This window comes from Barbus barbus, assembly GCF_936440315.1.
Source record: "Barbus barbus genome assembly, chromosome: 48".
Classification (NCBI taxonomy): domain Eukaryota; kingdom Metazoa; phylum Chordata; class Actinopteri; order Cypriniformes; family Cyprinidae; genus Barbus; species Barbus barbus.
This window is the reverse complement of record NC_136726.1, coordinates 18545686-18559005: the sequence shown is the minus strand read 5'-3', so window position 1 is coordinate 18559005 and position 13320 is coordinate 18545686. Positions and strand designations below refer to the sequence as shown.

The following is a 13320-nucleotide window of genomic DNA, read 5'->3' as shown; positions in this document are numbered from 1 at the left end:
TGTTGTACAATTTTTTTTTGTATGTTTTACGAAATCTAAGGTAGTTATTTACATATCGCCGTCTTCTCTGCTGCTTTCTTTTCTAAGAAAAAAAAAAAAAGACGCCGCCGTGGCAACGAAAGGCGTGGAAACAGTGCCGTCTTGTGGTATTTTTGAGTTACTGCACCCGCCCGGGTTTACTCGGGTGGAAAAACATAATGCATGTATTTGCTTACTCCATATGTATTTGTTCATACCCCTATTCTCTGCTGCTGCGGTAAGGACTGGTTTGTTCATTTTTTTGCTTTGGCCATATTATAGTCACCTATAAAAGAAAGCATGCATTATGTATGTCTTTTCTAATGTGACTCGGTCATTTTTATATCTATTGTCATCTCTGCTGCCAGGAGCTATTTGTTCATCTTCTTTGCTTTGGTAATGATACAGTCACTTGGAGAAAAAAAAAAAAAAAAAATCAAACAATAAAATAAAAAGCCACCATGGCAATGAATGAGCTGGAAAGAGTGAGTCACTGCACTCCACCCAGATATATTAAAAACAATGTATACTTCAAATATAAGGCTGGCTATATTTGTGTTACATGTAAACAACACAAGCTAAATAAACGAAAGCCTAAGGCATGAATCAAGTTTGACTAGACATAAAGAGCAAATGACTCCATGCTGGTCTCCATTAAATTTATTTTAATTATCTAGACAAATTTAGTGTTAAAACGCACTGCAGAGTTCAGAAACAACTACTCGGTCACACGGCACATGTGCAAAACTAGTTTATTTACAAAACAAATGGCACAGTTGTGACGGTAAACAAGCTCCGGTTTTCTGACAACAACCTAGAAAACCCAGCGAGGATCTCAACACTCTCCTCAGTGTGGGCAAACAAACACCACCTGAGGGAAACTGACAGTTTTAAGGTCGCTTTCATAATTAACAAGGAGGAGGCAAACAGCAAATCTCAACAAACGAACTTTAAGAGCGCTTCCATTTTTTCCAGCTCAATCACAGTCTAGGCCTTTTGCTTCTTCCAAGAGGCACAGTTTTGGCAGAAGAGGTGGATGTGATTATTTCAAGTTCAGTCCATATTATCTATTCATGCAGGTGTTATTTCAAGACAAGCACAGAACAAAGATGATCAAAAAGTGATGGGAAAAATGTAAAACCCTAAAAAAATGCTGATCTGACTTAATGGGCCAGATTACCATGTTTAAACCTTGGCATCAATACATCGGACTGTAAGGTTAGATTCAAGGGAGTTATATTGAGAGCGTTTCTACAAGCAGAAGACGAAAAGAACAAGACAGAAAAAGAAAGAAAACAATTAAGGCTGAGGGAACATGGGAAGGAAGTCGCATTAGACGGCGAGTTTGCTGGCCACCAGAGACTGTTTCCGCTGTGGCAGGTCCTGAGGGGTGGGAATGTGGTCTCCGGTGATCTCCGTCTTCTCCGCCGCTGCTGTCAGGAGCTGCTTGTTCTTCATCTTGGCTTTGGCCATGTTATAGTCACCAGAGTCAAAGTATTTTTGCTGCAAGGAATAAGAGTTTGTTATTTGCAATCAATAGGCTCAATTTTAAAATTCAGTTTCAGAAACATACCCCTTTTTGTAGTCTTTTTCGGAAAAGATCCGACCCCCCAGGCTTGGTCCCGAGATGGGGGTATCGGGCCTTCAGTTTGACCTCCTCAGCTTTTTCTGGACTTACAACAGTGTCCTGCATCTCCTACATTAAATGTGGGATGAAAACATTACAACAGCAATGAAACAAGCAATATATAATGAATTTGACAACATAATTTCCCCCTCAAAAGGTTATTATAAGCATATACTATATATAAAACTACATAAAGTTCTATTATATATATAAATAATATTTTATTTTACAGTTTAGAGCTAATTTAAACATGCTGTCTGTGAAAACTGATCTACAAGCACATACAGTACATTGTTTAAAAAGTCTATAATAATTACTTTTAAGTAGAAAGGTTGTTTTGTATGGTCTAGCAGACAGATTTATGTATATTTTATTATTTTAACATGAAGTTACATTGAATCAATACAATCACATTGTCAGGTGCGGAATGGCCGCATACAAAACGTGTTTGAATAAGCAAACCTGCTGCTCTTCTGTGCTCGCCTCCACTTCACCGGACATCAGGGCAAATTAAATTCAACAAAAATAAAAGACAAAAAACGGGACAGTCTTTATTCGCAGAGAGCCGTCAGACGAGGTTGTTATCTGCACGTCTGCCGCTGCCTTGTTGAAAATCCGAAGAGCTCTTCCTCGAGAGAAACAGGGCGTGGCTCACACGCTCACTCTGAGCTGCACCGCCGCCTCGCGGACTGGAGGAGAACTGCGGCATTTTAAAAATATCTTACATTTCATATAAAAAAATCATTATTTTATTATATGTAGCAGCCCTTCAGCGTCGAACAAAGAAGGCAGAGATGACGGGTGCCTTCCATTTATTTTACTCACATGCAATAAACTTCATTACTGAAGTATTCTGTCTCTCCATGCATCACAACCATTGATTGACTTCATATTTTATAATATATATGATTTATGCAATACATTTTGAATTTCGAAATAACCCAGTTTAGTGAACCTTAACACAAAATCATTAAAAACAAATTTTTTTAAAAATGTGAAAAACATTAGAAATATTTTTGGCCCATATATCACCATATAGTGAAAAAGTATGATCCTGTAATGTTTTAGTGTCTTAGTAAAATTATATTTAAATGCTCTATGATCAAAGCTCTGTAGCTTTAATTGTGGGGGGCAAAACAAATAAACATTCCTCAAAAACCTGTTGTATTTAACAGTATTTTTCCTTCAAAAAAAAAAAAAAAAGTATGGAGTTGATTCATTCATCTAAAAAAAAAAAAAAAAATTCTAACGAAACGTTTACATTTACTTTAAAAATAATTAAAGGTTTCACATCAAAAACACACATGAACCATGACCTGAAAATTTAAGGATTATATTACTTTTACTTTCTAGAAAAGTATGAAATATCAATCAGATGACAGGGAACATGGGAGGAGATTATAGTAAATTATTTCATTTACAAAATTAAATATGTTACGGCTGATTTTGAGGATCAGATACATCACAAATAGTTTTAAATGAACATCATGTAAGCACACTCCTTATCCAGGCTGAATAGAAAAGCAGAAGCATTTGCATTTAAATCATTTTAATGTACATAATTATCAAAAAATTGTTAATTTTCTTACATAATCTACAATGGTAAAAATATAAAGCATGGAAATTGCAAAAATATGTTTTTAATTCATTTGAACTAAAAACGCAAATATTGGTCCATGGCATGTTTCTTTCCATTATGAATAAAAATATACACTGAATAGACCACTTTTGAAAGTGTAAACAAAGGGTTTGCTTAAAGTTAAATGTGATAAATCATCCTCAAACCACAGTCATTCCTCTTTTCTATTAATGGAAATTCATCCGCTGTACACTTCCCTGTAATCTCCTCATGAGAGGACCAAACAGAGCATCCCAAATATTCTCATAGAACTGAGAACTGGTCCAAAATATTAGCAAACGTCCCATTAGTTCTGGAGCCGTGACACTAGATAGTACAGCAGGAAGAAGACCACAACCAAACCGACGGACATGTAACACAAGATCTTTCTGTTGTCTCGGCCGGATCGGACCATTGTGGAAAACCTCTTCACGCTTCCAGTCAACAGGCCAGTTGCACTGAGAAAATTGGAGTCCTGAGTAAACAAGGATGTTAAACACATGATGTGCCAACACTGCAAATACAACATACTACACTTTCAAAACACCAACCATGCCATCCAAGTAGGTGTTCTGTTCCTCAGCCTCTTTATCAATGTCATATGCCAGCTGTGAATGAGACCAATAACATTTAAATGCAACAAAATCACATTTTTAAAATCACATTATATACAGAAGTCTGACTTACAGATTTGAGTCTAGAGACTTTACCGGCCAAGTTTTCTGCCATCAGCCTGTTTTCAGCATCCAGCATGTCATCCACAGCTCCATGTCCTGTCAATCACACAAAATTCACTGCTTTTTTGACAAAGTACACCAACATGATTTCATATCTGACCACTTTCAGTTTAAAGCTTACTTGCACTAGCAACATCAACAATAAATGTTATTTTTTAGACCAGAGAGGCATCTTAATAGTGAAATATCATGTGGCTATACTAATAAAATAGCTGAAATTAAAATATGACTGTATATAATAAGAAAACTGCTACGTGTCACTTACCTCGATTCCATGGATCAGCCATCTTTAAAGAGCTAATCAGCTAACAACCCCGAAAAACACTCTAAAACACGCCGAATAACAATAAAACTACTCGTTTGAACTGTAAATTACTTCTTAAACAAAAGCCAACACACAGACGTTCATTAAAATCGTTGACAACTGTAAAACAGCGCACATTTGTTTGGATGCGAACCGCTGAACAGCGCAGCAGCGTAGAGTGTAGCGCAGCAGCAGTCGCAGGGGATTCTGGGATATGTTTGTCCGCCAGTCATTCATTTCTCTATCATAAGGACTCCGTCTGATTGCATAAGCTTCCTAGCCAGCCATCTGCTTGTGTTTGCTTTAAACATTTTATCAGGTTAATATGATTTATTTTAAACGACACTGATATGAAATAAACAGCGCGTGTTACCGTTGTGCTGGTAAGCATCTTTATTTTAACCTTAATTATGCGCTCGTTATAACGACGAATCGCAAAATGCAATAACGGACGAATTATTAAATTTGATAATATTTGCATGTATAACTGCGCGTGTGCATTTTGTGCATTTAATTAAATATATTTTCTATTTCCCTATAATTGAGATACAAATCAACACAAAACGGGATTTTAAGATGGTGATTATTAAATATAACTGTTTTAATATTGATGTTTTAGCCGGTTATATTGCAGTGTTTGTGTTGAATGATCACATTCACAGCTGTCTGCTGAATCTCTTAATGGACGAGCTTTATATATTTTTAGCGAATACACTGCATGCTTTAAAAAGACATTTAAATAAGATTTTTAAATTAGTAAAAATGTACGAAGCTTAATTGAAATTATGTACCAAATAAAAGAGGGACAAACCTTTCTGAAATTATAGTAAATGTTTCAATTATACGTATTTAAATGCTGTAATTTAATACAAAATATAATAATATTATATAATATACTAACTCAGGTTGTATTAGTTTATTAGTTCTATTACATAAAGCTCATTCTTGTTCATTTATGTATGATCGACATCAATGCATCACGTTAAGTTAATTAGTTTATATATGGAAATCTATATATGTAATTAAAATACATTTATCTTAAATATAGGCCTAAATATTTTTTGAGTTTAGACTCTCAAAAAACAATTTAACTGTGATATTTATTTTTAACTGAAAAAGAAAATGTTATAGAGACAACCACTTTTTAATTGAAAATTAATCTATTTAATTTACATATGCATTTCTTTGTTCTTATTGTAGTGTGGAGCACCAATCAGCCACAGATTGTCATAATGTTGGCTCGCAAAGGCCTTTTGCCTGATGGTTTCCTGCTGACACGACTCGCTGAGGATGCTGCACAACCCAGTCGCATCCGGCCAAAGTCACAGAGGGCACGCTTCATCACCAAGAGCGGGTCGTGTAATGTTGCCCACAAGAATATACGAGAACAGGTGCGTCGCACAGATGAACTCTGGTCCAAGCAAATGTTTAAATTCACTCACATATTGTAGTATAACGTATTTATTAGGCACCAGATGCAGTACACTTTATTGATTAGATTCTGTTGCTTCTCAGGGCCGGTTTCTCCAAGATGTTTTCACCACCATGGTGGACCTGAAATGGCAGCATTCCCTCCTCATCTTCACTTCAGCGTTCCTCTGCTCCTGGATGCTCTTTGCCATGGTGTGGTGGCTCTTAGCGTTCGCTCATGGCGATCTGGAGCCTCGAGATCCCAACGAGCCCGGACCTGTGCCGTGTGTCACTTCCATTCACTCCTTCACGTCTGCCTTTCTGTTCTCCATTGAGGTGCAGGTAAGGAGCAATCTGGATGGATTTGAATCCAATTGTTGACTCATTGAGAACCAAATGGCTGAGCTTTTTGAACCTGCAATATAAATCATTTCTGTAATATCAGGTGACTATTGGTTTTGGAGGACGAATGGTGACGGAGGAATGTCCACTGGCCATCATAGTCCTCATTATCCAGAACATTCTGGGCTTGATCATCAACGCCATCATGCTGGGCTGTGTATTCATGAAGACAGCTCAAGCCAACCGGAGAGCAGAAACCCTCATCTTCTCCCGTAACGCAGTCATTGCACCGCGGAACGGCCGACCAACGTTCATGTTCCGCGTCGGGGATCTGAGAAAAAGCATGATCATCTCGGCCACCATACAGCTACAGGTGACAAATATCTTTAACTCTGAAAAACAAAGGTTCTTCATTGGCATCTAGAAGAACTTTTAACATCAATGGAACTTTTCCATTGGACAGAAGGTTCTGTGGAAGTGAAACATTCTTTAAATATTTCAAATGTCCTTCAGAACTGTTCACTAAATGGTTCTTCTATGTCCAGAATAATTCCACCCTAATCTTGATATTTGTTCCTCAGGTGATTCGGCGGACAGTGACTGCAGAGGGTGAGGTGATTCCTGTCTGTCAGCTTGATATCCAGGTGGAAAACCCTCTCAGGAGCAACGGCATATTCCTCGTCTCTCCACTTATAATCAGTCACACCATTGACAGAGGAAGTCCATTGTACGAGGTCTCAGCACAGTCTCTGGCTACCGAAGACCTGGAGATCATTGTCATTTTGGAAGGTGAATGGAGTGCAGTTGTCTTTATTGTAATAATTTTGAATTAATAATGATAATAAATTAATTCCTTTCAGTCATTTCTAAACTTAAAAGAACTTGCTGCCTTTATAGCTCACTAGGTTTTGAAACAGAGCCGATGTGTCTGTTTTACCAGGTGTTGTAGAGACCACTGGAATCACAATGCAGGCCCGCACATCCTACACACCAGAGGAGATCTTGTGGGGTCGGCGTTTCGTCTCCATTATGACGGAAGAGGATGGGCGCTACTCCATTGACTACTCCAAATTTGGAAACACCGTTCACGTCCGGATGGCGGCCCTCAGTGCTAAGGAGCTGGACCAGACCAGAGGCGTGCAAGACAGTGGACCCCATGAGGGTAAACCTCAGGGCTGGGGGCTGGTGAGGGCGGGGCGGGGTGGTTACAGGAGGGGTGGCGGCCGGGCTTGCGATGACACGGCAGCCAAGCCTTGGTACGTTCCAGCAGAGAAGGAGGAGGAGAAGAAGGGTCAAAAGAAAACGGTGAAACTTGAGGAAATAGGCAGAGAGATTGAAGAAACAATGGAGGACATGAGCGATTAGAACAAAAACATTTATTTGGTTTTTCAGATATGGAAGTAGAAATAACCTAGCAGTTACTGGTAACTAGTGCACTTGAAGGGATGGTTTACCAAAAAATTTAATTTTTGTTATTATTCACTCACCCTCATGTCGTTCCAAAATTATAAGGCTTGTATATCTTCACAAGACTTGGATTAAACCGCTAAATTCATATGGATTTGTTTTACAGCATCTTATAACCTTTTTTGATCTTCTAAGTTTTGGTTACCTGGACATTCAATGGATGAACAGAAGTCTTTCAGGTTCTATTCAAAATATCTTAATTTGTGTTTCGAAGATTAACTGAAGTCTTATGGGTTTGGAACAACATGAGGGTGAGGAAATGATGAAAGAATTTTCATTTTTGGTGAACTATCCCTTTAATAGTCAAGAATATTATTAATAATAGTCTCAAATCGGTTTTATACTACACATATTTTGTAAACTGTCAAAACATGGACAACTGTGGCATTGTTTACGATTACCTCTGAGAATTTCTTGTAGATTTGATCCTTTTCTGCCAGCAATATAATGAATTTGAGGATTGTTTTAACTGAAAATGTGATACCTTGGCAGTACTGGTCAAGATATGGACCATAGTTAGGGTAGATGCCATAATTTGTTCAGTGAGAATTAAAAGCAGGCTGTGGGGGATAGAAGTTTAGTCAATACACTCAGCTTTCAAGTTCTGAAATTAAACATGACCGAAAACCTTAAAACTGCACAAACTATTTAACAGAATGTGTTTCTATTCGCCACAGCTTTGTTTTTATTCACGTCTAATTAAATATGGCATATACCTCAATTAAAATGTATTACTGCAGCTGTTGAAGCAAACGTGGCAGCTGGGTTTTGATACCATAACCCTTTTAATAATATTCCAGTTCTTTGCATTTTTGTGTTCTCATCTTGTTTTATAAGATGCAACGTGTTTATGTGACTGACGGATAGCTCAGCCAAAAATTTTAATTCTTGTCTCAACCGCATGTAGTTCCAAACCTGTATGACCTGACCTTCATTCTTCCTCAGAATGTAAAAGAAAATATTTTGAAGAATGTTAGTAACCAAAAAGGTTTGATTCCCTTTGACTTCTATGTAATTCAGTGGGAACCAAAACGGTTTAGTTACTAGCATTCTTTAAAATAAAATATTTGGTAACTAAACTGTTTAATTTCCATTGAATTGCATTGTATGGATACAAAAATACAATGTAAGTCAATGGGAATCAGTCAATGGGTATCATTTACTCACACTCATATCATTCCAAACCTTTATGTCTTCTGTGGAACAAACACACACAAATATATTTTGAAGAATGCTGGTAACCAAACAGTATTGGTTCTCTTTGACTTATATTGTATTTTTTTATTCATACAATGGAAGTCAATGGAAACCGAAACCATTTCGTTCAAAATATCTTCCACATTCCACAGCAGAAAGAACGTCATACAAGTTTGGAATGGCATGATGGGGAGTAAATAATGGCAAAATTGTAATTTTGAGGTGGACTATCCCTTTAATGTGGCTATCATGGTTGTTTAGTTTGTAAGTGTTGACATATTGTGTTTACCTTGTGCAATTATGTGTTGTGAACTAGAGGACCTGAACTCCTAAAACACTTCATGCCTGTGTCCTATTTAAATGTGACCATTAGAGAATACATTCCGTGTTGATTTAACTGTTTACATATCAGTGGGTTAATTTATTTTGTGTATTTCACATATTTAATAAAATATATGACATTTTATATATCTGACTGAAGGAATTTCTTTCATTTTCTTTACTTTTTTCGGAAAACGGCATGTTATGTCACAAGATTAGGGGTCAACAGCTGGGAAGATTTAATTTAGAGACTTTGCAGCGAGTGAAGCTGTTCCACCTGCGTTCAGGAGATTTTAAAATCAGCTGTATCAAATCCACTCACTAAATATATTCCTTCTTTTTTTAGTCATTTTAGTGTTATATTGATGCTAGGTACTGCATTTAAATGGCTTGTTGAAGTGGAGCTGTCCGCGGTGCTGAATGGACACTTGAAACAGTGCAGGTGGTTTGAAATTGGACATTTAAGATGCTAAAGGGTAAGGCAACCTCAAAAGCACCTGTTTTTAAAAACATTTAAAATGTATAAATTCAGAAAAACTTTTCGTTTTTATTTTTTTGTTATTTTTTCACTAATGTAAAGGTACTACATACAAAGGTAATTTATGAAAGGATCAAACATTTCTTTTCAAATATCAGCCAAAAAAAAAATTCATTTAAATAAAAAATAAGTCAGAAAACAGTGGTATTAGAATAAAAAACGTTTACAACAAACAGTGCTTTAGTTAAAACCAAACGATCACAAATAATGGTACATTGTAAATATATAGATATCCATAAAAGGTATGGCAAGAAATAGCTTTTGAGGACACTAGTGAGAAATCATGCAGTGATGCAGCAGGACCAGAGGCCGGTGAGCACTGCCAGCAGAGATAAGATCCACGTGCTTGCTGCGGTCGCTGGTCCGCTGTTACACAGGTCAGTGTTGCAGCACCTGTAAGTATATTCTGATATCGACGGAAACTTCTGGGACAGACGAGAGTTATCACAGTCAGTGTAACGAATGCACCGGCGAATGGTCTTCCCACCTAGAAAATGAGAACTGTTAGTTAGTGAATAGAATAGAATGTTTAAAAAAATAAGTCACTTAAAGTATGAATGCCATTGCATTAGAAAAAACAAAAGCTAACAAAGCAAATGGAATTATATTAAATTAATGTTATTTTAAGAGAAGCGTATTTTTCAAGCATTTAAAAAAAGGAAACTAAGTTAGAATTTAAATTATCAACTTATTTATACTATAGAAATTAAATACTATATCTAAAAATTGAAATGTCACAAATCATACATCTACTAAAAATCAAATCAACGATAAATCCACAGAACAGCTTATCTTTTGGGGATTTAAGACAAGTTGGAGGTTAGCGTAACTAAGAGGTTATTTATGACTTTTAACAAAAACATTTTCAGCAATTTCAATTCTTAAGTTTTGTCATTAGAACATTTTTAAGAAAAAAATATTCTTAAGGAAAGGTTTTGGGAATATAAAATATTTGTAAGTATTCTTAGAAAATAAAATAAATAATAATAAATAGCTGTAAAGAATAATGGAGCTTTTCTTATTTTTCATTTCCTTTTAAACATTACTAAGACTAACATTATTTTTCATTACTAAGAAATCTGAAGGCTGTTGTATAGACAATTCTATCTCTAAAACATTAAAACTTTATTATACTAAAAACTTACACTTTAGTGAAGTGACATACTGTCAAGTATGGTGACCCATACTTGGAATTCGTGCTCTTCATTTAACCCATCCAACGTGCACACACACAGCAGTGAACACACACACACCGTGAACACACACCCGGAGCAGTGGACAGCCATTTATGCTGTGGCAGCCCGGGGAGCAGTTGGGGGTTCGGTGTCTTGCTCAAGGGCACCTCAGTCGTGGTATTGAGGGTGGAGAGAGCGCTGGACATTCACTCCCCCCACCTACAATCCCTGCCGGCCCGAGACTCGAACCCGCAACCTTTGGATTACGAGTCCGACTCTCTAATCGAATTAATAAACAGTATTAAGCAGTGTTGGGGGTAACGCATTACAAGTATCGCGAGTTACATAATAATAATACTTTTTTCAAGTAACTAGTAAAGTAACGCATTACTTTTTAATCTACAAGAAAATATTTGAGTTACTTTTTCAAAAAAGTAACGGCAGTTACTTTTTCCCCATTTATTGACTGGCAGTGCGCTGTGTGAACATGATGTCACTGTAGTTCTAGACTAAATGTGAATGTGCATTAATTCATCCCACTCGCAAAAAACTGATTTAGTATTCATCAAAATGAATTAAAACAGTGAAATGCAAACTCAGAATATGATGCAAACTGCAATAATTAAATATGTTAAATAACACAAATGTATCTAATCCCATTTTATTAACCAATGTCTTTGCTGCTGGCCTTTGATGATCCAGTTCAACCATACTAATAAGCCAAAATGACTTTAGATAAACTAACAATTGTGCTTCATTGTTTTTTTATTGCTGAAGAGTGTTGAACCTTCTTCTCATGTGTTCTACTTTACAGACGTGAATTTCCTTTTCCTTCAGCCTGAGGTTTATTCATGACACTTTTTGGTGTGAAAGGGCTTTTACATTTGCTATAATTAGAACTTCTTGTATTAAAAACAATCAAGCCCTGCTCATATTTAAAAAGTAACGCAAAAGTAACGTAACGCATTACTTTCCATAAAAAGTAGCTAAGTAACGTAATTAGTTACTTTTTTAGGGAGTAACGCAATATTGTAACGCATTACTTTTAAAAGTAACTTTCCCCAACACTGGTATTAAGTGATTATTTTTAGACCGATTAATTAGCAAAGTATAGTTGGGATTAGTTTTACAAAATCACTATACTTAGTAACTTACACAACACTACTCATCCTCATTGGTTAGTAGTTATTTCAAAAGTGGTTCAGAAAAGTAATTTTAATTCTTATAAAATGTCTAGTGTTTTAAAATGTATACATTTTACCAAAACCACAAAACTATTAAAATAAATAATGTAAAAGCCAAAACCTTTCTGTCTCCATCTCACCACTGCATACTAAAACTTCATCCACAAACCTTTCTCATGAAGATACAAACATGCGTCCTCATAAGAACAATCTTGCTGCACTGCACATTGTCCCCCGGTGTAATCCTCACACTTGTAGCATCGAAGAGATGAGCCTGCAGAGGAGAATCGGATTCCATAATGCTTAACGCCTGTTTCAAATAAAAAGCACTGAGGTCATGACCAAAGCCACACAAAACTAAGCCAATGATAATTATGTGCATTAACTTACCTAAGCTAAGAGTCACACAACAGACCAATAGAAAAAGTCCAAGAGAGCACTTCATTATGAGAAAACCTTTCTGACCTAAGAGACTGATAATGAACAACAGTAAACTAAAAAACAAAAACAAATCAGCATATTAAAGAAAGGTCAGTACATGAATGATTTCTGAAGGATCATGTGACACTGAAGACTGCAGTAATGATGCTGACAATTCAGCTTTGCAGCACAGGAGAAAAATACATTTTACAATATATTCACTTAGAAAACAGTTTTAAACTCATTTTCAAAATAGTAATACTGTTTCACAATATTAGTGTTTCACTATATTTTTGAGCACAAATGCAGACTTAAAAACATTAAAAGTCACAATGTTTGCAAACTTTTACAAATATATATATAAAACGTATAAATGTTGTTTATACTGAATATATAAAAAATAAAATCATGCAATACATAAAATAAAACTAACCGTAATTGCACAAATGTTCAAATATCTTTTGTAATACTTCTATGACAACTGTAGGAAAATAATAGCATCAGAATTATATTACATATCACTTACCCTGCTCGAAATATTGAGGCTTAGTCCAAGCTTGTACGTTTCAACAGTCCGAAAGCATTCCTCGTGCCACCTCTTCCCTGCTCAAGCTCTCGCCCAGCCTCACCCTTGCCCTTCATGAATGATGTCATTGATGGAGTTTCTCCTTGATGCCAAGCCAAATTAAATGGATCCCAAAAACGAGACATTATGTTTAACACTCATTATTATTAACGACCACCTTATATTGCAACTCTTGCATATGCGTGACTTCAGATTCATTAGCCACTGTAGGTAAATAACTATAAGTGCAGTAAACAGTAAAACGTTGCATTACAAACCAGTATGTTTATGATTATGATAGTAAATTAAACATGATAACCGTTAACCAGTTTGTAATAGAAAGCAGCAGCATAACGGACTCTTTTTGTACAAGTAAAATAGCTAGATGTAAACCGCT

General features: G+C 36.2%; 3 protein-coding genes across 4 annotated transcripts; 1 reads left to right on the top strand and 2 right to left on the bottom strand.

Moving 5' to 3' along the window:
- Nucleotides 1-664: 664 nt before the first annotated feature.
- On the bottom strand, nucleotides 665-2291 carry arpp19b (cAMP-regulated phosphoprotein 19b). Its single transcript, XM_079411606.1, has 3 exons — nucleotides 2108-2291; nucleotides 1592-1714; nucleotides 665-1521 (listed from the first exon to the last, which is right to left on the bottom strand). Exons 1-3 carry the CDS (start codon nucleotides 2144-2146, stop codon nucleotides 1351-1353), a joined length of 333 nt encoding a protein of 110 aa, XP_079267732.1. The 5' UTR covers nucleotides 2147-2291; the 3' UTR covers nucleotides 665-1350.
- An 886-nt stretch (nucleotides 2292-3177) lies between these two features.
- bet1l (Bet1 golgi vesicular membrane trafficking protein-like) lies at nucleotides 3178-4520 on the bottom strand. 2 transcript variants are annotated; one of them, XM_079412644.1, is made up of 4 exons: nucleotides 4266-4520; nucleotides 3951-4036; nucleotides 3815-3871; nucleotides 3178-3738 (listed from the first exon to the last, which is right to left on the bottom strand). In XM_079412644.1, the coding sequence occupies exons 1-4, from the start codon at nucleotides 4285-4287 to the stop codon at nucleotides 3571-3573; spliced, it is 333 nt and encodes a 110-aa protein (XP_079268770.1). In that variant the 5' UTR covers nucleotides 4288-4520; the 3' UTR covers nucleotides 3178-3570. The 2 variants fall into 2 exon arrangements, with proteins under 2 accessions (XP_079268770.1, XP_079268769.1); XM_079412643.1 differs by having other exon boundaries at nucleotides 3178-3721; nucleotides 4266-4518.
- On the top strand, nucleotides 4514-9187 carry kcnj11l (potassium inwardly rectifying channel subfamily J member 11, like). Its single transcript, XM_079412642.1, has 6 exons — nucleotides 4514-4687; nucleotides 5505-5695; nucleotides 5820-6056; nucleotides 6160-6429; nucleotides 6638-6845; nucleotides 6997-9187. The coding sequence occupies exons 2-6, from the start codon at nucleotides 5537-5539 to the stop codon at nucleotides 7419-7421; spliced, it is 1299 nt and encodes a 432-aa protein (XP_079268768.1). The 5' UTR covers nucleotides 4514-4687; nucleotides 5505-5536; the 3' UTR covers nucleotides 7422-9187.
- Nucleotides 9188-13320: the final 4133 nt, after the last annotated feature.

What these genes read in the sequence shown, in the direction of transcription:
- arpp19b (XM_079411606.1), bottom strand. Translation starts at nt 2,146, where the DNA reads ATGTCCGGTGAAGTGGAGGCGAGCACAGAAGAGCAGCAG. An exon ending in CGAGCACAGAAGAGCAGCAG is followed by an intron (nt 1,715 to 2,107) that starts GTTTGCTTATTC and finishes CATTTAATGTAG; the next exon opens with GAGATGCAGGACACTGTTGT. An exon ending in GAAAAAGACTACAAAAAGGG is followed by an intron (nt 1,522 to 1,591) that starts GTATGTTTCTGA and finishes TATTCCTTGCAG; the next exon opens with CAAAAATACTTTGACTCTGG.
- bet1l (XM_079412643.1), bottom strand. Translation starts at nt 4,287, where the DNA reads ATGGCTGATCCATGGAATCGAG. An exon ending in GGCTGATCCATGGAATCGAG is followed by an intron (nt 4,037 to 4,265) that starts GTAAGTGACACG and finishes TGTGATTGACAG; the next exon opens with GACATGGAGCTGTGGATGAC. An exon ending in AAGTCTCTAGACTCAAATCT is followed by an intron (nt 3,872 to 3,950) that starts GTAAGTCAGACT and finishes TCTCATTCACAG; the next exon opens with CTGGCATATGACATTGATAA.
- kcnj11l (XM_079412642.1), top strand. Translation starts at nt 5,537, where the DNA reads ATGTTGGCTCGCAAAGGCCTTTTGCCTGATGGTTTCCTGCTGACACGA. An exon ending in TGTTCTCCATTGAGGTGCAG is followed by an intron (nt 6,057 to 6,159) that starts GTAAGGAGCAAT and finishes CTGTAATATCAG; the next exon opens with GTGACTATTGGTTTTGGAGG. An exon ending in GATCATTGTCATTTTGGAAG is followed by an intron (nt 6,846 to 6,996) that starts GTGAATGGAGTG and finishes CTGTTTTACCAG; the next exon opens with GTGTTGTAGAGACCACTGGA.